Source organism: Rhinolophus ferrumequinum, chromosome 10, assembly GCF_004115265.2.
Source record: "Rhinolophus ferrumequinum isolate MPI-CBG mRhiFer1 chromosome 10, mRhiFer1_v1.p, whole genome shotgun sequence".
Taxonomy (NCBI): domain Eukaryota; kingdom Metazoa; phylum Chordata; class Mammalia; order Chiroptera; family Rhinolophidae; genus Rhinolophus; species Rhinolophus ferrumequinum.
In genome coordinates, this window is record NC_046293.1 from 16,349,083 (window position 1) to 16,375,912 (window position 26,830).

Consider the following 26,830-nt stretch of genomic DNA (forward strand, 5'->3'; position numbering starts at 1 on the left):
CATGTTCAGTGTTTTAAGGAGTAAAAGCATCTGAGCTCATAAAATTGACAGTTGATTTTCTCTGTTCATTCTTCTTCATTCCAGTTCAGTTATACCTTGATAAAAGATACAATATGAATGTCATACTGTATTTTAAAATGTGTTTTTAAATATAAATTCAGCTGGTTTGATTGACTCAGCGTGTGTCAATAAGGGAGCATATCTTAGGTAGTAGATATGCCTGTGTCAGTTACTGAGGTTACCAAATGGGAGAAGACGGGGTCACTGCTTCAGCTTTTTGGTGCCCCAGTTTCCCTAGTTTGTTATATTTAGGTCACAGAAAGAGCCCTGTGAAATAGGGGGGAAGAGATAAACAGATGGTGGGTGATGAGCAGCTTCCTATACCATGGAAGAGATTCTGTATTTTATTCTTTAGGTGAAAGTGTGTTTTACGTCTTTAACGTGCATACAAATCATCTGGGAACCTTGCAATATTCAGACCCTGATTCTGCAGGTCAAGAATCTCCATATCTGACAAGCTCCCAGGTGATGTTAGCGATGCTGATCCATGGCCACACTTCTTACTTCTATCACTCGCCTGTGAGTCTTGTCAACCATACACATTCCTGGACTCCACCCTCAACTGTTTGAATCAAAATCTGCATTTAACGTGTTCCCCTGGTGATTTTCATGCACAGTAAAGTTTGAGAACCATTGTTTAAATGATGGGAAGCCACTGAACACTATTAAGAAGGTGAGTGCCATATTTACTATTATATTTATTTTATAGGGTTTTAGAAAGAGAATACGAAAAGAGAATTCCACTGAGGTGAACTGCAGCAGGGAACAGGTAGCGAAGCTAAGGCAGGAGGACTGTAGAGGAGAGAAGGGGGTCTGAAGGACACGGAAAGGGTAGAATTGACAGCATTTGGTTATGAGTGGATCTGGGGGTGAAAGGGGCAGTCCAGGGGGACCTTCTAGGTTCTAACTATCACTACTGCTTCTCTCTCTTTACGATTGTAGAATGCCACTTCCTTTCATTTATTTCTCTTAGCTCATCTAAGATGATTTCCAAAAAGACTTTACTTAAGACCAAGCAAATATGCATAGAAGTAAGGAAAATGTTGGCAGCAGAAAAGACTTATAAAGCTCAGTATAAGACTTATGAAGGTGTGGGGACAGAGCCAGGAGAGCAGTTTCCAGGCTCTTGACTTCATGTGGAAAGATGCTGGCTCAGGTAGTAGATGGCCATCCGCTGTGACTAGTTGGCCATCAGCTGTGACCAGTTAGTCATTAGCCACTGATATAACTGCCGTGGCTAAGCTAGGGTGTGGGTTGGTTGGTTGGCAGAGAAGCAGATGGCAGACTGTAGCCCCTGCTTCCTGTGTCTCCAACCCAGCCGCCCGTGAGAATATAATGGTATGACTCCCCTATCTATGGCTTCGTTGGTGTTCCTTTTTCGCCTCACCATATCCTGTGTTCTTGTGTGGGGACTGGGAACAGAGTCCCTGCGTGACAAAAGGTATACGAGTGACCCTTCCTCAGTTAATCTCCCACACACTGTCACCAATGCAGCTGGCCTAGGTCACTCTGTTTCCACCTCTTTTTCTGCCTTGTAAGAGGTATATATCCTTGTAGGCCTCATCCCTGCAATTCTGTTCTCCCTCCTTGGTCAGTAGTTATGGCAAAGGGAGACTTCCTACTCTGGTCCCCTCCTAGGTCCCACCACTCAGTTTAAAATTTGTGGCTTGAGATACAAGCCTTTCCTCAGGGAATGAGTGGGGCTGGGTGAATGTCACAACTGTGGGGAATGGCAAGATGAAAACCTCAACTCTTAGGCAAGATCTTCTCCCTCATGCAGGTGTGGTTTGAGCTCTTAGAAACCTAGCAGGCTAACACCACCTTAAACACATAATATCCAAGCAATACCATACATAGAATGATATTCACTATTCAAACAATAATGTCCAATCATATCCAAATAAGAAAAGTTACACATAAACACTAATGGGCAGTTGGTACTGGCTACATGTTTGCTGAACTGTTTTAAAGTAAAATCTAATCAGATTGTCCTTATTTATGACTTTATTTCTTATTAATTATCCAATATCTTTGGGTCTCTTTCTCATTTTTATATATGTTGAGTTTGGTTATTTCAAGGTGGCAAAGCCCAAGTCGATACTGGCATTCCTACCCGCAATCTTCTGACCTGCTTCCCTCTGCCCAGTCTCTCTGACCTCTGACACTCTGGCTGTGCTTGGCATAATCCTCACTCAGGAAATCACATGGCTGTGCCCTCTATGCTTTCGAATCTTTGCCTTAATGTCACCCTGTCCATGAAGTCCTCTCTTAGTTCTGTATATAAATTACTACACTACCCTCAACATTTTTCCATTCCCTTTGCTTATTATTTTCCTTAGCAATAGAAAAATCACCACCTGGTATATCACAGATATATTTATTTATTTTTCTGTCACCTCTGCTAGAATGTCAATGTCATGAGGACAGAGACCTTATCTACTATATCCCATTTTGGGAACAATGTCTGGCACATAGTGTAATGCAATAAAAATGTGGTAAATGAACAGAGAAATAATTGGCCACTTTCGTGAAACATATGGGAAGGGTGTGACTGTATAGGTAACTGGAGTCAACTGCACTCGTGTTAGGGTTGTTTCACTTAAAGAATAAAGAAGCAAAAATATTTTTAAAATATCATTCATTTAGGGAAGTTAAAATGGCGGGTGGCATGGATCGTTTTGGAGCCACAAACCTGATTTTTGTGTATTTTTGCCTCTACCTTGCAGCCCAGCCCTCGTCATGAGAGAATTGCCTTGCCCTGTTCCAGATTCACTGCTCACATGAAGAATTTCTCTGACTCTCTTAACGTTAGCAGCCTACGTTTCCTGCATTTCCCAGGTAAATTAAGAAATAATCCCAAGAAAGACCAAGTTCATGGTAAAGACCAAGTTCAAACCTTGATAAAAGGTTTCCAAAGAAACTCTGGAATATGTACAGGTAAAAAGCATGAAGGTTCTACTGAAGAACACTTGAATTGTGTTTCAAAATAACAACAAAAGAGAATTCACTGGATCATGAACTTGGTAAGTCCAAAGGGTGGACTGGCTCAAAGCATGGCTGGATCCAGGACTCACCAACATTATCATGATTTTCTTTCTTTTTTCTTTTTAAAAATCTCCATGTTGACTTAATTCTCATGTGGGGTTTATTTTCAGAATGAATAGCAATTAATGGTCCTGGTAGATACAGGCTTGTATGATTCTTAGAGCTTATAATTTCAAAAGTAAAGACACTCTGCTGCTCTACATTTATAACAGTCCCCACCTCCTATCCAGTGACTCTGATTGGTCATCTTAAGTCTCATTTTATTCCTGAAACATTTAGGGTGTTGTAGGGACAGAGCCAGGAGTGCAGTTTCCAGGCTCTTGGCCTCACGTGGAAAGGTGCTGGCTCGGTTATTAGATGGCCATCAGCTGTAATCAGACGGCCATCCGCTTTGGCTGGGTGGCCATCAGCTGTTACCGGTTAGTCATTAGCCACTAATATAATTGCCATGGCTTTGCTAGGGGGTAGATTGGTTGTCAGAGAAGCGGACGGCAGATGTTGGCTAATGAGTGCGGTTAGCAAGTGCGGATTGCGGTTAGCAAGCAGATTGTGGATTGCGGATTGTGTTGAACCTACTTCCTGTGTCTCTCCGGGCTGCCAGTGAGACTGGGGTACAGGAAGACCCCTCATTGGGGTACTGGCGGATGTTTGCTTTTGTGTCTTGACCAGTGGCCATCAGGAATATAGTGGTATGACTCCCCTATCTATGGCTCCGCGGGTGTTCCTTTTTGGCCTCACCATGTCCTGCGTTCTTGTGTGGGGAGTGGAAGCTGAGTCCCGCATTCCAGGTATATAAGGGAACAGAGCACAACAGTCAACTTTTGTTACGCTTGCATTGAACCCTAACAGTTACATTTAAATTACACAAAATTTGTCTGTGTGGTGGGGGGAGCAGGGTGAGAACGGGAGGGATGGTTTTGCAGAATAAATTAATATGGGGCAACCAAAAAGTATCATTTTGTGTCAAGCTGAAATGATGTGTGGTAGCATTGTTATAGTCCATACAATACTGGCACCATAGATTATTCTGCCAACCTTGGACGATTTCCTTGAGCTGGAAGGGTAGGTGAACTTGCATGTCTAATTTCCTACCTATAAGAAAATGAAGTTTTTAGGACAACTGATAAAGCAGATGACCGCTACATTTTTGTTTGGGTGATGCATTATTTTATAATGTATTTATTTACTTGCACTTGCATGTTAATAAAATTCGTTATATGTGTATAGATGTCATAGCCATTGAAAGATTTTGCTGATTTTATGATAATCTAAAGGATGTAGAGTAATACAATTTTAATGGGGCCTTTTTAGAATCACAGTGTGGAACCACTCGTACTCTTCTTCCTTTACAAAAATTTGGAAACTGAGAGGTGGTAATACAATCACATCGTTCAAAAACCAGAACTAGAAAGAGGTGGAAAGGCTTATTCTCATTCCTGCTCCAATCTGCCTTATCCGCCCAACCCCAAGGAACCACTTTTTCTGGTTTCTTGGGAATCCTTACACACTTTCTCTAAGCAAATAAAAGTGTGTATATGAGAAAATAGAACTGAGCAGCAAGCAGTATTTTTTACTTTGCAGTCTTCACTTCACACTGTAACTTGGGTCTCTGTCCACAGCAGGACATTGAAAGCGTCCGCTTTCATTTCTCTTATAACTTGAGAGTCATATAGTTTATGATTACACCTTTATTTAGCCAGTTTGCTTTGACGGACCGTAGTGATTTCCCAAGAAGGACTAATAAAATAATCAGGACACCATATTTTACAGCTTTTCTGGCATGTATTAAAAGTCTTCAAAATTTTGACCCAGTCCACTGTTGTTGGTTTTAAAGAAAGAGTAATTGAAGCTTAGTTCCAGCCAAGATGCAATTCAATAAAAGTAAATACCAGCCTCTTAATTCTTTTTAAAATACAATGCAGGAACAGAGAAAATAATTGCTTGGCACTGTCAGCATCTGGAAAATGTATGGCATCAAGCTTCGGTATACGTGGATCTTGTGGAGAGTATGCGCATCATTTGGAGAAGTGTCACAGTTTATAAGTACGTGGCTTGCTCTGATAGCTCTAAATTACTTGCTGTGTTGATATTTGTTTTGAATAAGTGGACACGAAGACTTTAGCTGAGTAAAAGTTAGGAAAGGAGACCATTCTAATGGACCTGAATAGACACAGATATTCAAATGGCCATGTATATATTTGTGACTTAGAATAAAGGTATGAGCTGGAAAAAAGAAATGGAATCATAACGAGATCCTAAGGAAGTCTTGGAAGTAGGTGAGATGATCAAGAGAGGGGAGAAGATATGAGGGCTGAGACTAGAATGCAAAGGAATAATATTTAAGGGTTATGAAAAGGAGAGAAGTTGAAGAGGCATGTGGCCTAGAAAAATTAGAAAAAAGCAGCAGCTAACAAAGGGTACTGTGGTTAGAAGTGCCCAGTCTGCTGTTAGGTTTTTGAGTTTGAATTCCAAGGTAACCACTGACTAGTCGTATGACCTCGGGCAAGTTACTTAACCTCTCTTCACTCTAGTTTCCCTAAGTTAAAATGGGAATACTAATATATCTAACCCCTAGGGTTTCTTGTGACAGATAAATATCACAATATAGTTAAAGTTCTTGGAATGGTGCCTGGTCCATATTAAATGCCCAATAAGCATTAACATTACTGTTAGAACATTCAAAGGAGGTCATGGATTTCAAAACGAGGGAAAGGCTAATTGGCATCAAATATTAAGGAAAGACAAATAAGAAATGTACTAAGAATGCTCATTTGATTTAACAACTAGGATGTCTTGGGAACATTGGCAACAACAACTTTTTCTAGAGTCATAGCGCTCAAACTTAGCTGCTGGACTTGAGGTTTGAAGAGGAAGTGAGACCTAACTCAGTCATCAGATGTGTTACCTTGTGCAAGCTTCTTAACCTCTCTGATCAGTCTCCTCTGTTATAAAGCAAAAGAAGGAGGAAATTGGATCATCTATTCTCCATTGAAAAATATCTTTTCACTCAACTAATGAGAACCTAGATGGTTAGTCAGCAGAATGTTATAGAAATAATTTTTTTTCAAATGGGAATGTTGAGACTGACCAAAGCTTATTTTCCTTGGTGCTTCTCCTTTAAGAGCCAGACATACACCAATACAGATGTAAAGTCAAGACTGCATACGTACATATGTGCACATGCACAAACACAAATCATGCTCTCCAGAGACCCGTATGACGAGATTGCACATAAGCATCATGGACCACTTATTCAACAGCCACTTATTGACAGCCTACCATGTTCTGAGTGTTGTGCTCACTGCTGGGGGAAACACAGATAGATCTGTCAGGGTAATTGTCCTTAAAGATCTTGTAATTTAATAGGGAGATTAGGAATTTACCCAAAGGGCAAGGTAACTGGCTGGTATTGAGGTCTATGATATTGTTTAACAAATATTTATTAAATGCTGACTCTGCACCAAGCACTGTACTGGGTATTGGGGAGACCCATAACAAAAAGAAGGGGAGTGTCAAATTATTTCTAACAGGAAGGCCTCATAACTTTTCAAGTTTTACTTTTTTATTTGTTTGCACTCCATTGATTGACAAGAACCAGGTGGTCTCAGCATGTCACTGGCAGGGTTCCTGCTGCTTGGCTTCAGTCTTTGCATTAGGGTTAGGGATCATAGCTTGGAGATCTATGGGGAGCTGGGGGCAGGAAGGTGATAGAGCGACCTGGGATCTTGTTCTCCTGCACTAGCCCAATTTCACTTGCAAGCCATAATTCTTTCTTTCTAGAACTCAACGTCAGGTGCTTCCCTTGTCCCTGGATGTGCTTTGGGAAGGTCTCTGTGAGTACTAACCCACGCCACCATTCTGTTGCCAATGAGAGCATCCTCAGCATAATCCATTGTCTGGAAAAGTCTCACCACGTTCGGAGACCGCTGTATGACAGACCACAGGGGCTTCCTGGAGAAGCCTCGCTTTTACTCCTCCCACGGATAACAAGAACAGATGCAATTGCTTCAGAATGTCTTCGTTTGTTCAGACATACCTCCTGCCAGTTTTCAGAATCACATTATTGCTGACTGTGGCAGGTGGAGCCTGACTTGGCCTTGCTCAGATAACTCCTTCTCCATTTCCCTGAAGCTTTCTTGCTCTTTCTTTGCCATATCTAAAGACTCCTATTCCTCTCCCACTAAAACTTGTGAGAAAACTCTTGAATTCTGACAGGACTCTTTCAGGTTACTTAGCCTCATGAAGAAATGGTGGTTCCCACTGGAACCTTGAATGCTTCTGTATCATTCTCAACACTTTCTTGCAAAGAGCTTGGGGTGGGATTTGTCATCCACCCATCCCTTGGTAAAAACCACTTTTCATGGGTTGACATAAATCTGCATTTGTTGGGGGGCAATTTCCAGTTGTTTGGCTTTTAGGGAGAAACCATGCAAATACAAACCCAGGGCTTAGTTCTTGGGAAATTCAGGAAGCGTCTCACAGAGGGGAGGGGAAAAAGGACATTTGTCAAAGTGCCTATGTTCCTAGTCCTCATATAAATGCTCTTTCTCTTTTGTTCCTACCGGACTGCAAAGAATACAGCTCTAGCCAAAGCAAAGGAGGCACTGGCAAGTGAATGCAATAGTGTTTTCTAATCCATGTGGATCAAAACCACGCAAGTTTCGATTCTGTAAAGAATCTTCCTTAGCATGCTGGATTAATCACATGGATTAATAAAACACAGTGGCCTTCACTGACTGGTGCCTCCTAGCTTTTGTACTTGCTCCCTTCCTCGCCCCTTTTTAAATTCTATGGAACTCTGAGGGAACAAAAGGAGTGGCATTTTCTATGAGTACTATGGCCGTTGGTCCATTGGTCCAACCCTCTGGAAGGTAGGCTCCCTGAATTTCTCAGCATACAAAACTCTTGTTCGTGCCGGTATGGTAAGCTCTGTGCCTTGGGGGAAAACTCAGGGTGTCTTTTGGACCCTACACTCTGCCTAGTTTGCTATGAGTGAAGAGTAGCACATTAGAATTTTTTACATGTAAACAAGAGCAAGAACTAAATTAAAGGCAATTAGTGCGTGTTGAAAGATATTAGGTAAGGCCCTTGGTTAGAGACACATATGTTGATTTTAACTCTTTTTAACTTGTTTAACTTTCTTAAACCCATGCCTCCCTGTTTTCTGGGATAAGACCAATGGGTCCATGTCTAATTGAACAACGCTAACATTTGTTGAAGGTGACTGTGTGCTAGGCATGGATTTAATACTTCACACGAAGTACCCATTTAATCCTCATCAAAACCCTATAAGGCATTCATATTATTATCTCTATTTTCTGGCTAAGTAACTGGGATCAGAGATATTCAGTATCTCACTGGAGTTCATGCCAGGGCTAAATGGTAGAGTGGAGACAACTCAGATCCAGTGCTCTTCAAAATCTGTGACCCTCACCTTTGCAGCAGAAGCCAGTTCACTTAAACCTTGTTTAATCAAGCCTGTAACAATTAGGTGTATATTTCTAGGCTATGCTGTAAGTTTCTTAACGAACTGTACCTTTTTAAAAATGTTGCTGTGTTTCCCCAGAAATAAGACCTAGCCGGGCCATCAGCCCTAATGTGTCTTTTGGGGCAAAAATTAATATAAGACCCAGTCTTATTTTACTATACTATAAGACCAGGTCTTATATAATATAATATAATGTAAGACTGGGCCTTATATTAATTTTTGCTCCAAAAGACTCATCAGAGCTGATGGTCTGGTGAGGTCTTATTTTTGGGGAAACACAGCAAAATAAAATGGTAGACAATTTCTTATTTGGGCCCACAGCTCATAGTTTTTATCACTCACATATTGGAAAGCCCCAATTGAAACCTCATGGAAAAGAAAAAAACAACAAATTTATTGAATCCTTACTATGTGAAATAGATGGAGAATAAGAGAGCAGCTAGTAACAGGGGAGAAAAAGCAGTCTTGAAATACATCAACATATGCAGGTACTTTGACATCTTGTACTTATTTATGTCTGAGAGCCATTACGATGGGGTGAAGGGAGCTATTTTTATTTCTTCATAGACTCTTTCCTGACAGCACCCTCATCCCTTGCCTTCCATCCAAAGAGAGAAGTGTTTCTTTTGCCTCGACTCACTTGGTCTCTTCTTTACATTTATCAGCAAAAAAGAATTCTGCCCTCACCAGTGAGCTCCTTGGAATTTAATATCAGATCAGGGTTACAGGTGAACAAAGAACTGGAAAAACCGAACAACCAGAAAAGTACCAAGAACAAGAAAAGAAGGAAAATTATGTCAAGTGGGACAAAGAAGAAAAGACATGGGAGCCTGTGGTGTGAGCTCCTGGGAAGGAGGGCTTTGGGGGACTTGGCATGGGGGAGAATGAAGTAGAGAAATAGGGTTCAGCTGCTATTTATATAAGAGAGCATGAAGTGAAGAAATAAAGGAAGAGGAAGAGAAGAGAACAGGAGAGGGAGAGGGAGAAAATGAGGAAGAGAATTGGAAAATGTCTTTCAAGGAATTTGTTGTGCCTTATGAATCTGAACATTTTTCAGTATTTCCTCAAGAGACTAAAATTAAGATTAAAGTAATTTTTATTTTCTTTTACTTTTACTTTTTGTTGGGGAATACTGGCAAACAGTGTGTTTCCTCAGGGCCCATCAGCTCCAAGTCATTATCCTTCAATCTAGATGTGGAGGGTGCAGCTCAGCTCCAAGTCCAGTCGCTGTTTTCAATCTTAGTGGCCGAGGGCGCAGCCCACCATCCCATGTGGGAATTGAACCAGCAACATTGCTGTTAAGAGCTCCGCTCTAACCAACTGAGCCATCCGGCCGCCCCAAGATTTAAGTAATTTTTAGATGCCAGTGAAGGTTTACTTTATGGAGACCTCTAGGCACATCTGGGCAAAAAGGAGCCGCAGTGGTTCCCCTTCTTAGCAGTTACACATCTTCAAATCTCCAGGTTGTGTTCACATGTGCTACCATTTTCTTGGTCCAACTTCAGTCCCATCACTAAACCATGTGGAACATGCCAGTTGTTTCTCTTTGGGGTATAACAAATATATGGGGTAGCTGATCTATTCATTTTTTTTGTTGTTGTTGTTGTTCAAAGTATTGTTTGCTGATTACCTACTCTGTGCAAACTAGTAACGAACAAGGTATAGTCCTTTCCATTAAAGCTGACTTTCTAGGCAAGGAAGCAGAAAATCAACTACTAAACTATATAAGCAATGCAGTTACAGATTGTGAAAGTGACTGTGAAGGCGGTAAACTTGGAGCCACTTCCTACAAAAATGATGGTTAAATATGGATCTGAAAAAATAAGAACATAGTGATATGAAGAGCTCTGGAAAGTAAACTATGTTACTAATTTTTAGGAAAATACCTAGAAAAAATATTTTTAAATAAGATTTCATCACATCATTCTTTTTTTTAAAAAAAATCAAAGTATTCAGACAACCAATAGAATTTATCTAGTCTGAACTACAGAGAGAAAAATAGACTGACAAAGAGAACATTCTCAGGAATGTAAAACAACAAAAGTGCTAACATTTTTATTATTGGAGTCCCAGAAGAAGATGTGAGTGGGACTGAAAAAGTGTTTGAAGACTGACATCACAGGGATGGTGGCAGCGAGGTGGACTTCTTCAGTTCTCCTCCGGATCTTACCACAAACGGAACATCTGTAACCCATCAAAGGACTCTCTGCTCATCACACAGAACAGCTAAGAGACTCGTACGAGGATTACTTGAAGGTGGGCAAATTGGGTGAGCAGGGGAAGAGGGAAGGGAGTGGAGTGGAGACGCGGCCCACATCCGTGGCTGCAGAGACGCACGAGATCCCAGGACGGAACAGACCACAAAAGCCAGGAGGTGGGCTCTTTCCCTGAGTCCCACAGCTGATCTCTCCCACCGATGGGGCAGCATATCCAGCATTTGAGGCAATAACCTCAGCTGAGACCTCCAACTGAGCCCTAGATCGGACAAAGGACGTGAACTCCATACCTGGGCCCATCTCCCCACTCTCCCAATCCTATCCCCACCCTTCCAGTGACTTAAACTGGGAACCTGAACTGAGGAGTAGTGTCAGAATACAGAGGAGCCTTAGTGCTCAGGCTCTGGGAAGACTGGCATGCAGTTCTGACTCAGGGAAGAGGCTGGGAAGAGTGTGATTTTGCTGGGCTGGGAGAGAAGAGACTCCTCCACCCCCAGCCACCACGTTTTCTGGCCTGCGGGAAGAGTGTGACATGGCTGGGCTGGGAGAGAGAAGACACCTCCATCCCCAGCCCCCACCCTTTCTGGCCTGCCTAGGGCGGGGCAAATACAACTGCGGAGGCACTCCCAGGGATAAGCAGTAAGCAACAGACACAGCTCCCGGCTTTCAGCATCTCAGAAATCTCCCACCCACCACATACACACACACACACACACACATACACACACACACAGAGAAGAAGTGCCCTAAGACTCAGGAGAACTGGGCACAGGGCTGGTGGTGCTACTCTCAGTGCACATATGTGCAGGCAAGAGCAGAAACTGCACTGACTTTGTAGAAACTACCATCCAGACCCCTTAGCCCCACTCATCTAAATCTGCAGTTCCAACGTCACTCTGGGTACCAGGTGACTGGCTCAGCCTGTACAATACACAGAGGACTCTTTGGTAGAGCAGAGGACAACCTGGAGATTACTTGGTGGGCTTAAGCCAAGACTGGCGCTGCTTTTTTTGTTTTGTTTTGTTTTTATATCTTTGATATCTTTCCCTGTGTTGAGTGTGGGTTATCAGTTGTTTTTACATGTAAATGTATTTGGTTTTTTCTTTGTTGTTGTTGTTGTTGTTGTTGTTGTGCTTGGTGATTTGCTTTGTTCTGAAATTGCCCTAAACCAGGGCATAGCTTAAGAGGCACAAGATTCAACATACCCAGAGGCCAACTCCAGACCAAACCAGAATACTACCGGTTTTGACCTACAAGTGACACACCCAGAGGGACTTCTCTACAGGCATAAGAGCCCATAGAGGTCAAACCTCATTTAAGTAGTCAACCCTCATGCAGCAGAACACCCTGCGGTGGGCAGAGCCAAGTCTCACAACTAGTCAGCTTAGGAGTCAATCCCACCTACTCACAAGCTAAAAGCAATTAAAGGTCAACGTTAACAGGACAATATACACAACACAAGAGTCACCGTTGGATCACACACAGAGGAGAAGAAGGAAGTGGTGCAAGTCAAATATAAAGGACACATACTACATAAAATAACCCAGCAAAGACTAAGAACCCTAGGGCATCTACCTAATACATCGAAGCAAACACAAGGAGTCAGCCAGAATGGGGAAACAAAGAAACATGTCCCAAATAAAAGAACAGAAGAAACTTCCAGAATTGGAACCAAATGAAACAGAGGTAACCAACCTATCAGAGACAGAGTTCAGAACACTGATGATAAGAATGTTTAAGGAGCTTAGTGATGACATAAAGAAGGATAGAGAAATCATAATGAACAACAAGTTAGAACTAAAGAATACAATAACTGAAATAAAGAACACACTTGAAGGAATTACCAGCAGGTTAGATGAAGCAGAGGATCGAATCAGCGACTTAGAAGGCAAGTTAGCAGATATCACCCAAATGGAACAACAAAAAGAGAAAAAAGAGTAAAAAACAATGAAGATGGTTTAAGAGACCTCTGGGATAACATCAAGAGCAACAACATGCGCATCATAGGAATACCAGAAGGCGAAGAGAGGGAGCAAGGGATAGAGAACATATTTGAAGTAATAATGTCTGAAAACTTCCCTAATCTGGTGAAGGAAACCAACATACAAGCCCAGGAAGTGCAGAGGGTTCCAACCAGGATTAACCCAAACAGGTCCACACCAAGACACATTATAGTTAAAATGGCAAAAGTTAATGATAAATATAAAAGCAGCAAGAGAAAAGCAGAGGGTTACATACAAAGGAACTCCTATAAGACTATCAAATGACTTTTCTGCAGAAACATTGCAGGCCAAGAGGGAGTGGCAGGAGATACTAAAAGTGATGGAAAACAAGGGCCTACAACCTAGATTGCTTTATTCAGCAAGGCTATCATTTAAAATTGAATGAGAGATAAAGAGCTTCGCAGAAAAGAATAAGCTAAAGGAATTTATTACCACCAAGCCAGCATTGCAGGAAATACTAAAAGGATTTCTGGAAACAGAAGAACGATGAAAACAATCGAACTACAAATTTGAAAAATGGCAATGGCAATAACTATGTACCTATCAATAATCACTTAAAATGTAAATGGATTAAGTGCTCCAATCAAAAGATATAGGGTGGCTGACTGGATAAGACAGCAAGACCCTTGTATATGCTGTATACAAGAGACTCACCTCAGATCAAAAGACACACACAGGCTGAAAGTGAAGGGTTGGAGTAAAATATTTCATGCAAATAGAAATGAGAAAAAAGCGGGAGTTGCAATAAAACAGATATTGACCGACATAAAGACAGAGATCAACAGTAACACTGTCATAGTATGGGACTTCAACAAACATCTGACAAGAGACAGGTCTTCCAGACAGAAAATCAATATGGAAACAACTGCCTTAAATGATACATTGGACCACTTGGATTCAATCGATATTTTCAGAGCATTTTACCCCAAAGCTGCAGAATACACGTTCTTCTCAAGCACACATGGAACATTTTCCAAGATAGACCACATGTTAGGCCACAAAACAAGTCTTGATAAATTTAAGAAAATTGAAATCATACCAATTGTCTTCTCTGACCACAGTGCTATGAAATTAGAAATGAACTACAGGAAAAAACTGGAAGACACACCAATTAATGGAGGCTGAATAACATGTTACTAAATAATGAATGGGTCAACCATGAGATCAAGTAAGAAATCAAAAGATATCTCGAAACAAATGAAAATGAAAACACGACAACTCAAAAATCTATGGGATGCAGCGAAAGGAGTCCAAAGAGGGAAATTCATAGCACCGCAGGCCTACCTAAAGAAACAAGAAACATCACTAATCAACAGTTTATCTTCACACTTAAGGGATCTAGAAAAAGAACAGCAAAATAAGCCCAAAGGGAGTACAAGGAAGGAGACAATAAAGATCAGAGCGGAAATAAATGAAATAGAAACCAGAAAAGCAATACAAAAGATCAGTGAATCCAAGAGTTTGTTTTTAGAGAAGATAAACAAAATCTACAAACCTTTAGCCAGACTCATTAAAAAAAAGAGAGAGAGGACCCAAATTAATAAAATCAGAAATGAAAGAGGAGGAATGACAGCAGATAACACAGAAATACAAAGAATTTAAGAAATTGCTATGAGCAACTATATGCCAACAAATTTGACAATCTGGAAGAAATGGGCAATTTTCTAGAAGCATACAACCTTCCAAGGCTAACTCAAGAAGAAACAGAAAACCCGGATAGACTGATTACCACCAGGGAAATTGAATCAGTAATCAACAATCTCCCAACAAACAAAAGCCCTGGACCAGATGCCTTTACAGGTGAATTTTACAAAACATTCAAAAAAGAATTATCACCTGTTCTCCTCAAGCTCTTCCAAAAAATCCAGAAGGACGGAAGGCTCCCAAACACTTTTTACAAGGCCACTATCACCCTAATCCCAAAATCAGGCAAAGACACTACAAAAAAAGAAAACTACAGGCCAATATCTCTAATGAACATAGACGCAAATATCCTCAACAAAATATTAGCGAACAGAATTCAGCAATACTTTAAAAAGATCATACACCATGATCAAGTAGGATTCATCCCTGGTATGCAAGGGTGGTTCAACATCCGCAAATCAATTAATGTGATACACCATATTAACAAAATGAAAAATAAAAATCACATGATCATATCAATAGATGCAGAAAAAGCATTTAATAAAATCCAGCAGCCATTTATGATAAAAACCCTTAAGAAAGTGGGAATAGAGGGATCATATCTCAACATAATAAAGGCCATATATGATAAACCCACAGCTAACATCATACTCAATGGGGAAAAGCTAAAATCATTCCCCCTATGATCAGGAACAAGGCAAGGTTGCCAGTGAATAGATCTCCGCTTCTATTCAACATAGTGCTGGAAGTTCTAGCCACAGCAATCAGACAAGAGAAAGAAATAAAAGGCATCCAAATTGGTAAGGAGGAAGTAAAATTGTCATTATATGTAGATGGCATGATACTATATATAGAGAACCCTAAAGACTGCACCAAGAGACTATTAGAGCTGATAAATAAATTTAGTAAAGTAGCAGGATACAAAATTAATATTCAGAAATCAGTTGCCTTTGTATATACCAATAATAAAACATCAGAAGGAGAAATTAGGAAAACAATCCCATTTATGATTGCTTCAAAGACTATAAAATAACTAGGAATAAACTTAACCAAAGAAGTAAAAAATCTGTATTCAGAAAATTATAAGACACTAAAGAAAGAAATGAAAGAAGATACAAATAGATGGAAACACATACCATGTTCATGGATAGGAAGAATTAATATAGTTAAAATGTCCATACTGCCTAAGGCAATATACATATCCAACGCGATTCCTATCAAACTACCAACGACGGTTTTCACAGAAATAGAACATATAATCTTAAAATATATATGGAACCATAAAAGACCCCGGATAGCCTCGGCAATCTTGAGAAATAAGAACAAAGTGGGAGGTATTACGATACCTGACATCAAATTATACTACAATGCTACAGTAATCAAAACAGCATGGTACTGGCATAAAAACAGACACATAGATCAATGGAACAGAATAGAGAGCCCAGAAATAAATCCATGCCTGTATGGTCATTTAATCTACGACAATGGAAGCAAGAATTTACGGTGGGGTAAAGACAGTGTATTCAATAAATGGTTCTGGGAAACCTGGACAAACACATGCAAAAACATGAAGCTGGACCACCTCCTTACACCATATACAAAAATAAATTCAAAATGGCTTAAAGACTTAACTGTAAGATCTGAAACCATAAAATTCCTAGAAGAAAATATAGGAAGAATCTTTACAAACATTACCCGGAGTAAGATTTTTACTGATATATCCCCGCAGGCAAGGGAAGTAAGAGAAAAAATAAACATGTGGGATTACATCAAACTAAAAGGTTTTTTCACAGCAAAGGAAACTGTCAATAAAACAAAAAGGGGTATTACTGAATGGAAGAAGATATTTGCCAATGATATATCTGATGAGGAGTTAATATCCAAAATTGATTAAAAACCCATTCAACTCAACTCCAAGAAAACAAACAACCCAATTAAAAAATGGGCAGAGGACATGAAGAGACATTTTTCAAAGAAGGACATACAAATCGCAAACAGACATATGAAAAAATGCTCAACCTCACTAATCATCAGAGAAATGCAAATGAAAACTACAATGAGATGCCACCTCACCCCAGTCAAAATGGCTATTATCAATAAATCAACAAATAACAAGTGCTGGTGAGGATGTGGAGAAAAGGGAACCCTTGTACACTGTTGGTGGGATTGCAGATTGGTGCAGCCACTATGGAAAACAGTATGGAGGTATCTCAAAAATCTGAAAATGGAACTACCTTATGATCCAAGAATTCCACTCCTAGGTATCTATCCGGAGAAATCCAAAGCTCTAATTCAAAAAAATCTATACTCCCCTATGTTTATTGCAGCACTATACACAATAGCCAAGACATGGAAACAACCGAAATGCACATCGGTAGATGACTGGATTAGAAACTGTGGTACATTTATACAAGGGAGTATAAGCAGCCATAAAAAAGAAAGAAATCTTACCATTTGCAACAACATGGATGGACCTAGAGAACATTATGTTAAGTGAAATAAGTCAGACAGAGAAAGATAAGTACCATATGATCTCACTTATATGCGGAATATAAAGAAAAGAATAAGTGAATGAACTAATCAGAAACAGTTCTGGAGACAAAGAGGAAAAACTGAGGGTTGCTAGATGGGGGTGTTGGGGATAAGGGGGAAGGTGAGGGGATTAGAAAGCACAGTCAGTAACCACAAGATGGCCATGGGGATACGAAAGTTAATTTGGGGGAATGTAATCAATAATGTTGTAAAGATTTTGTAGGGTATCCTATGGACACTTGTCTCGTTAGGGAGATCAACTCAGGGAAGCTGTAGATGCCTGATCACTGCATTGTACACCTGAAGCTGAAGCTGAACAATAATGAAGGTCAACTACAAGTGTATATATATATATATATATATATATATACACACACACACACACACACACACACACACACACACACACATATATATATGTATATATATATATATTTACAAGAAGCGGAGTACAGCATTAGGAATAGAGACAGTGGAAATGTAATGGCTGTGTGTGATGTCAGAGGGGTAGTGGATGGGGGGAGGGGGTTGACACTGTGTGAGGGATATACGTGATAAATGTCTAACTATTACTTTGTTTTGTGCACCTGAAACTAATACAAAAAATACGTCCGAATCATATCAGACCACAGATTTGGAAAGAAAAGCTCATTTTCTGGTGAAATAAGTAGGCTATACTAAAGAATATTCTAAGTATGAAAAAAAAAAGTATTTGAAGAAATAATGGCTGAAAACTTCCTCAATTTGGTAAAGACATAAACCCAAACATTAAAGAAGTTAAAAGAATCTCAAATAGATAATCCCAAAGAAATCCATGCTAAGACACATCCTCGTTAAATTTCTGAATTATAAAGATAAAATCAAGGTATTTGGTTAAATTCCTGTTGTAAATTTTAAAAAGTGAAGATTTAGTGTTTCGGGGCAGGGAAAAAATATGGTTGGAGGATTATATAGTGATAACTGGTTGTATCAGTAGGATCCAGCAAGAAATATTTGGCACACTTCAAGGGTTTCACAGAAAATTAGTGATGGGACAACATGCAGACAGGTGGGCAGGGTTTAGTTTGTGTAAGGTAAGGCACACAGGACTAACAACAATGGGAGACCATTACTATTTCCAGATGTGGTTACCAGTGTCTGGTGACACTTGGAACTGTCTGGCTGACAGGAATTACACCATTGATGAATGGGTTCTTGAACTGTGCTTTCTGTCTTCCAATCCTTTAGTCTCTCAGTGCCTCCCTTTGTCCAAACCCAACTGGGAGCCAAAGAGGGAGGGAGCTGAGCTGACGCATTCAGCCTTCTGGGCACATACCTTGCCAAAAAAGAGAGGAGCGTGATTGTGGGAAGGTTCCTCAGTAGTGAGAAAGTCTGGTTTCACTGTTAATCACCTGTGTGACTTTGGGCAAGTCACTGAAAGTCCTTGGGCTATAATTTCCTTCTCTGTTACATAAAGACATGAGACTCTCTAATACTGTCTTTTAACTCTATGCAATAGCCTATTGAAAAAAGAAAAAAAGTTTTGTATCAGTGCTTCTGGAACATGCCATCTGGGTTTCAGTTATCCAGAATCTTAAGCCTTAACTACTCCCAGACTACAGTTAATATTCTCTTACAAAACTCTACTTAATTGGCCCTCTGCTTCCTCCATGTTAATCCATGTTCTCCATTTCCTTTGTATTACATTCTGACACCCATAGCATATTTATAGAAAACTGTGCTCTATTTTTTTACATCCAATTCTATCACCAATTGACTAGTATGTTTGCCAATAATTAGTTGTCTATTCCCTAATGTGTTTATGCCAATTGTATATATTTTTATGATTGTGTAGCAATTAAATACTATATAAATGTAAGAGAGTTGTTTCTTTGAAAATTAAGTCACACAGTTCAGAAATATCTTTAGACTTAAAATTATTAAGATAGCTGTAACAACTAAGAAGTAAATTAGTAAACTCTAAAAAGAATTTGCACTCAGATTGTCTGGAAGCAACCCATTCTACTTGAGGAAATGAAAAATCAGAAATTATAAGTAGGTGGTTATAGATACGTATTATGAATAAATATATGTAAGAAAGGGAACTCAAAACTCCATCAGCAGGTCCATGCTCAAAGAAAAAGCTTTGGCTCTACATCAAAAATTTGGTAAAAAAATGCACAAATATATGTTTTAAATTAAAATAAAATATTTAAGATATATATTAAAATACTTTGATTCCTTGCTTTCCTACCTTTTTTATTAACTGACCACCTATTGAACATAGTGAAATTGCATAAGAAGGTTTATGCTATTCTTGATCTTTAGCATGTTTTTCTTCTACAAAAAGTAACCACGCTAAGCTTACTTCATAACCTACTAAAAAGAGCACCCTGTGTATTAAGACTGCATAGGATGTTAAGTAGTTATTACTTCTGAGTCTGGGCTAGTACATTACATTACACCTAAACCATTTTCTTTGACACTGATGCATTACGTCTGAACATTGTGACTCTTGCTTTCTCAAGAAATGCTGGGTGGCTTTGAGGTACTAGTTACTTATTAAAAAAAAACCTTTACAAAACGGAATGACATTTGCTATTGAGCAACTTGCTATTATCGCTTGAGTGTTGAAATTCCACAGCTTTCTCTACAGACGCATGCTTTTAAAATAAACTCTTGAGGAGTAGTCCTTAATTTTTTTCTCGTGGGTGAGAACTGAAGTCCTTTGCTTGGTATCTGGCTGCTCATTTGGAGAAATATCATTGCTTTGTCAAGCCATTTATCATTTCAAATGTCAAAGGTACTCTCCCTTGGGAGTTAGTACTAGATGTTAATAGACAATTAAGAGTTGTCTCTTTACCTGGTATACAATCTGAGATAGGTTGATATGGAACTGGGTTTGAAGGGGTATTAAAAGGGAAAGGAGAAGAGCTGAGTTACAGCCATTTCTGCTGTTCTACTACTTATGGTTTTCGGAGCTACCCCATGTTCTACAAAATCATGAACAAAAATGGGGAAAAAAATAAGGCTGGGGCTGATCACTCATAACCCACGCAACTTTGAAATGTTACAAAAATACAGACACTGTTAAAAAGATGGGTTGAATTCCTAATAAATAACTAATACAGTAAATACAGCTTTAAAAAAATCTTAAGGTAGCTTAAAGTAAGGAAACATAAGGAAATGAATAAAGATTTGCTAGATTTGTGCAATTAGCTTTGTAGGACAGAGCCCTTGGTCAAACTGAGTCAAGAAGAATAGGATAGTGAGTAGGCATGTTGTACAATTTTATTCCTCTGCAACTTGCTGTGCTTGGCTGTATTAGGGCAGGTTGTATGCAGCTGTTCTTCCTGGTGGTTCACACATAAACACACTGGGAAAAATTAGACATGCAAAATGTGATTTTCAAACTCCTGCATTATATTGACATCATCCCTTACTTACCAATGACATGAGCTAATTTGTTTTACAGAAACACAGTGTAGCAGGCCATATTTGAAGAATCTGAGCGATATTTAAAGGCTTACCGTAATCCATGTGTTTTGCAGATGATGCTTTCCAAGTAGAAATTAATTTGTTATTCTAGAAAGTGTTAACGGCAGAATACTGTTATTAGATTATTTGGTCAATGAACATTCTTGAGACTTATTCACACAAAAGCAGTGGCTATAAGCTGCATCTGCTGGGCTGTGATTTATTTCAATATTGGAAATATTAGATAGAGATAATCATAGTAGGTAACATTTATTTAATGGTGTCATTAACTCTTCTAAGTTCTTTCCTGTATCTCATTTAATCGGCATATAATTATGTCCACTGCAGAGCTAGCATTTCAAACCCTAAGTTTGATTTCAGAGCCTCCTCTTAACTGATCCTTGCCTACTACCTTCGGTCAACGTGGCATATGATGTGATAAACCATTCTGGATAGTCCCGGAGACACTTTTCAGAAAGATGAGACCAAGAAGATTTTATTCAAAATCCACATCGATGTTATTTTTGTGCATGGCAAGTCTTGCCCATCTTGAGATCAGTGATACATTTACCCTTTTTTTTCTGAGGGTAGATACCAATCTCTTACTTTTCCTCTCACTGTAAAATGGTGATAAGAACAGGGTCATTATCTTAGTGGCTACCTTTCATATTTTCCAAAATATTCTTCTATCTGTATTTCTATGATTGGAAAATTTGTGAAAAAATGCATTGTGACTCTTGCCTTTGTAAACAAAAAAATGTAGCACACATGCTTATGTATATTGTTTACATAATTAGAATTTAAAAGACTATTTTTGGTAAATCATTAATTAATCATACATAACTTGACTGTAGTTTACTTAATTATATAACTTCTTTAATGTGTTGAATTATATATTTTTTAAAGCAAATCTGTGTTTAAATTTTTTCTGTGTTCACCTTTAGCCTTCTGCACAACTTTTTCATTCTCAATTTTTTATCTTGATTATTTTTTCTGTTTATTAGGGACATTTTCCGGTAAAAATTTAAAGAAGCACACTTATTTGGTATATTTTCTGATCCCTTATATATCTTAAGAAAACATTTTTCTATTGTTTTGCCATGTGAATGGAAACTAGAAGTAAAATTACACAGTGTTCGTAGATGTTAGTTTACTGTCTTTGGTATTTAGAATTGAATAAAAAGCATGATGCCAGTGTTATTTTTATGCAGAGGTAGATATTTTTTCTTTTAGTTGCCAATAAAATACTCACACAGGTTTTCTTTGTCCTTAAAATGAAAACCAAAATTTTCTATAATAAGCCTATATAGGACCCTTTAATTTTACTTAAAACACAGTGAGCGTTTTTGGTTTGAATTATTAGGATCTTTTCATTATTTACACTTGGATCACTTTTTAAAAAATTATATCTTCACTTATTGCTTATATTTCAGTTGATCTCTTTATATTTTTATCTGGGAACTCCTGTATTTATTAAGTTTATATATTTGTCATTTGTCCTCATCTTCCGTATTCAATATTCTCTCACTGTTTTCATTTTTGTTTTTTTTCCTTCAGAAAGGGTGTGCTTCTCCAGCTCGTCCTGCATATCAGGATTCTTTCAACTAATGAACATCTGCCATGACCCATATGGGGGCCCTCCATCCATTTAGTTTCCCCATCCTTAGTATGGTAGCCTCGCATTCCAGAAGAATAGCAATCTTCCTGTGTATTGTCATCTTTATGAGCAAACTCTTCTCAGGAGCCCCCAACAGACTTCTCCTCCAGTCTCATTGATGAAATAAGTCGCATACCCTGCCCTAAACCAATTACAGTAAAACGACTGAGGATTTCCTTCTGAACTGGGACTAGAGCTACTTCTCTGAGCTGTGGGATACTTGAGCAAAAGGTGTTTCCTGTTTGCAGAGAACATGGTTTCTCTCTGCACCAACAGTGTCTACTGCAACTTCCTTACTATTGAGGGTGTGTGTGTATGTGTGTCTGTCTGTCTGTGTGTGTGTCTGTGTGTTCATTATTCTATTTACTCATCTAAAGAAGATCTTGATTTTGCTCTGGGACATTTCATTTCCTTGGAGTTGTTCCTTATCTCACTCTGCTCTATTTTGTCTCTGCTTATTGGTCTTTGCTCATCTACTGTTGTTTTTAATCACCCCATACTCTTGTCCTTTCTTCTTATCCTGTTCTTTTGCATGTTGCTATTTCTGTTCACTAAAGTTTTATCTTGTGTATCTATTAAGGATGCCAAACTTTGTTTTCTAGAATTCTCAAAATGACTAGCTGCAGGTTTTTCTGAGCTTTCAGGGTGCTATGTTCTCTCTCACATTTTTTTCTCTATAACTACGTATCCATTGTTATAGAACATTATATAAATTTATATTTTTTCATCTTTTAATAAGCAGCAGTCTCTCTTGTCCTTGGTGCTTTCTAGAAGACATGTGCAGGTGTCGTTTGCTATTTGAGTCCTTTTCTGGCCTACAGCTGCCCCATTCCAACTTCAGAAATAGCTAAGCAGCTGGCTAGTTCCTCTCTTGTTCCCCTTCCCTCTCTACCGCTCAAATTTTCTGTTTTCATGTCAAAGACAAATAAATGACTTGGCTGTCCCCATCCCCTCCAACCCCCCAAAGTAAGTTGATGAGTACAGACTCAGGCTTGTTTCTTGGGTTTACCTACATCCTAACCCTGACTCTAACCCTGCATCCATCTACTACTCCTCTCCCATGGTAAGGTGGGACCTGCCTTCATTGCTCGACTCTCTGGTCCTCATGGATTTTAAGAGGAGTTACAACTCCTACAAGCATTGTTACTTTCCTCTGACCTAATATTTTTGTGTAGGATCTATATCTTCGGGGACAGATTGTACAACTGCCACTCTCCTCTCTCCCTTTTACATCCAGGCAGGGTTCTAGGGCAGAAGTACATGACCTGCCTCAAAAATCAGAGTGCACAGTACACAGAGATGGTTACAATTCTTTATTTTTTTTGGCCACAGACCTTTGTTTTTTGGTCTGGGGGTAAAGGGTGAACAACTGTGTGGGGCAAAATGTTTCTTTTCTTCATCAGCTGGGGTTCCTTTGTTAATCATCCAAAGTATGTATATGGTAGTGACAGTTGTTCTCATTCTATCTCATTCTTCTTATAAATGCATCTTAGAATCCAGCATACGCTTAGATTTTAGCAAGAAGTGGGGAGAGGCTGCACCTGGGACTGATGGCTAGAAGTTCACACTGTCCTTTAATAATGGATTTTCTCTTGGGATTATTGAGATTATGGAATTTTTGCCATGTGTCCTTATTTACATTTCACAGCACCCATAAAAGTGGTCATTATAAAGATGGTGCAGACTGTCAGAAATGCTGTGGTATCCACTCTGGGAGGGACTGACCAGCAAGCTGTTCCATCTTTCTCATCACTTGGTAAATCATATCTTTTTTGAATAATGAGCTTATTGTCCCTTTTCGTTACCACCAATACTTAGAATAAGACTATATAGATGAGCAAGAATGCATTTTTCTTGTTATATAGTTTGAAACTTGTCTTCATTCATTCAGACCTCAGGAACTAGTCTTTGCTTCAGCGTGCAGTTCTATCAAGATGGTACTAGATTTTATAAAAGAACTCATAGGACTGATGTTACCCAAGAATCTGGATACAGGAGTTCTGCTGTAATGAAATCATGTCTGTCAATCAATGGCTGAGGGATTCTGCCCAGGATGGCCAACCACTGGAAATGGATGGATTTGTGTAGGAGGGTCTCCTGAAGTTACACTGGGGTTTCCAGAAGAGAATAGAAACTCCTTCTTTGCTAACCACATCTGCTAGAGTCTCTCTTTATTTTAACACTCTCTAGCATGGCACAGAGATGATTTAGAAAAAGAATACTTGGTTACACATGGTTAAGTTGTGGTGTTTATTCATTCATACACCGCAGTAATATGTGTCAACACATTAGGGTAAATTAGCCCATAGTTATAGCAGCAATAATGTATTATTTATTTAAAGACTTAACCTTTAACCAATTCTAATTTTATATTTAACACAATGCAATTAAGGAAAGCGATTAGTCAAAACTGTAGATTGTCATCTGCCTTCTCTATGTTTGCAAACCACAGGACCTGTTTTCTATGACTTTTCTTGTCACTTAACACTGGAGGAGTCTAATTAATAGATGCAATTATTTGTCATGGAAAATTCAGAGCCGCGTCACTTGACAGAACTTACTGCTTTGAAGGCTGACCTAGACTCTCCCCATATGCATAGGCATTATCGCAGAGTTTCCACGTAGAATACGTACAATTTTATATTCTGCTTTAACTTACCGTAGTGTCACTTCTATGTTGCTTCCTAGTTTGGTACGACTAACTATTCCACATACTTTTTTAATGTCTCGACAACGTTATTCCCAGTTGACATCCTGTCATTGCATTAAGCACTTTTCCCTCTCTCCGTTCCTCCCTCCTTCCCTCTCCCTGCCCCCACCCCACCCCACCCCACCCTCTTGGGGCCTGGTGTTCTTATTCTTTGCACAGCTGCTTCACTCTTTCTGTTACCCAGCTTCCTCCGCTCCACTTGTACTTGAACTATCATGGACAGCCTCCGAATGTGTCCTTATTGTCTAAGTCTTTTAGGCTTTCCAGCCAGTTGCTTTAGTCCCTGTGTCTGCATTTCAAATTTCTGAGACTGGAGAGTCTGATTTGTCCAATTTGGCCCAGGGTGTATCCAATCACCTGTGTGATATGTATGTGTCAGATGGTAAAAGGTTGTGGGTGGGTTCATGTCTCTAAAAAGCAGTTCCGGGCAGCAAAACAGGAATGGACGTACGGTATTTATTACTGATTGGAATTTGATAGGCGAAATCAGCTTTTCAAATAGAGGAAAGGGGCTGCATGGTTCTTGCCATCTATTGGTGGCTTCGCTGATCAGCCTTTGCACAGCGTTCTCATGGATAATTCTGTGCGGAGGGGTTTAACGTCCATGGACGACCCCTCTAGCATCATCGTGGCCATTGCAGCAGCTCCCCTCTTTGTGCCATGAGAACAGCTTTGGGAAGTTGAAAATGGATTCATTTTCATCTTTGCTGATGAAGTTGAAAGGATTTCTTGATCCATGATGCAGCTGCCCTGCCCTCTCTCTTTATTTTATAACAAAGATGAAAATGGCTTAAAACGACTTAAGTTTACACAAATATAAGAGGGCCTCCAAATGCGTGGCCTCTCCCTATTTTGTTCACCTCTGCTGGCATCTAGTAGCATGCCCGAGCTTCTTGCTTGGGTTCAAAGATGACAAAGATAAAAATCTTCCCTTCTGGATATGTACATTCAGGGCACTAATTGGTACTACTTATTATGGTGCTGACCCAATGAATCTGTAACATTTAAACTAGCAACCCTAGAGAAAAACACTGGACTTTCTCTCGTGCTTCGATTCAAGCATTACTAAAAATTCTGGCTTCTGAAATGCCATTAAAATGTGTGTCAGGAAGTATTCCTCAGCTGACTATATTGCTTCTGTTAAGATTGTTCAACTACATAACAACTTTTATAAATATTCCTTTTGAAATGGAGAACTTTGTCCACACTCTAACTTAAGAGAATATATCTTTGGTCTCAGCATGTTTTCCTTTTTCAAGCAATGTTTTAATTTTCCTGTACTGAATTATTATTTTTTTTATCATGGTAAAAAGAAGTCAAACTGAATTTATTGTGTGGTTCAAATGTCTAGGTGGAAACAAATTAAAAATGATATTAAATATCTCTATTTTGGGGGGACATTTGGGGGAATTATTTTGTGTGTACTTGGGTATAGGAGAATTTTATTTTCATTTGTGAACTTAAAGTTTTTTATTTTGTTAAATTTCATTGGTAGCGAACTCTGGTATTTTGATAATGAAATATTCCATTTGAATTTGTACTAAAATTCTGATACTTGCATATTTCCTTTAATTTCTTTCAATTTTAAAACTGCGCTAACAGATTATTAAAACTCTCTGCATCCTGGATGCAGAGTTTGAGTTGAAAACAGGAGGAGGAGGGAAAGAGTTCTCAAACAAGCACCCTTGAATCTGCCCCCAGCACTTACCTGGTTATTTTCTTTCTGGAAGGGTGGCAGAGACCTGGTGACTGGACAATGAGGTATTTCATTTTTCTTATGGCTGAGTAGTATTCCATTGTATATATGTACCACAATTCTGATTTGACCTTCTTTATCTAGTCATCTATTGAAGGACAGTTTGGTTGTTTTCATACCTTGGCCACCATGAATAACGCTGCAGTGCTCATAGGGGGACATATATCGTTAGAGATTTTTTTGGGTAGATACCCTCTCAGAAGAGGGATTGCTGGGTTGTATGGTGCTTCTATTCTTAATTTTTTGAGGACCCTCCAAACTGT

The 26,830-nt window shown here is 39.2% G+C and overlaps 1 protein-coding gene across 1 annotated transcript in view; it reads left to right on the forward strand.

The window, feature by feature from the left end:
* The first annotated feature begins 537 nt into the window (after nt 1–537).
* C10H12orf42 (chromosome 10 C12orf42 homolog) overlaps nt 538–26,830 on the forward strand; it is a 67,302-nt gene continuing 41,009 nt past the window's right edge. The window contains exons 1-2 of the mRNA XM_033116773.1: nt 538–579; nt 2,787–2,895. Coding sequence (XP_032972664.1) covers nt 538–579; nt 2,787–2,895 — 151 coding nt within the window. The remainder of the gene's footprint in view (nt 580–2,786; nt 2,896–26,830) is intronic.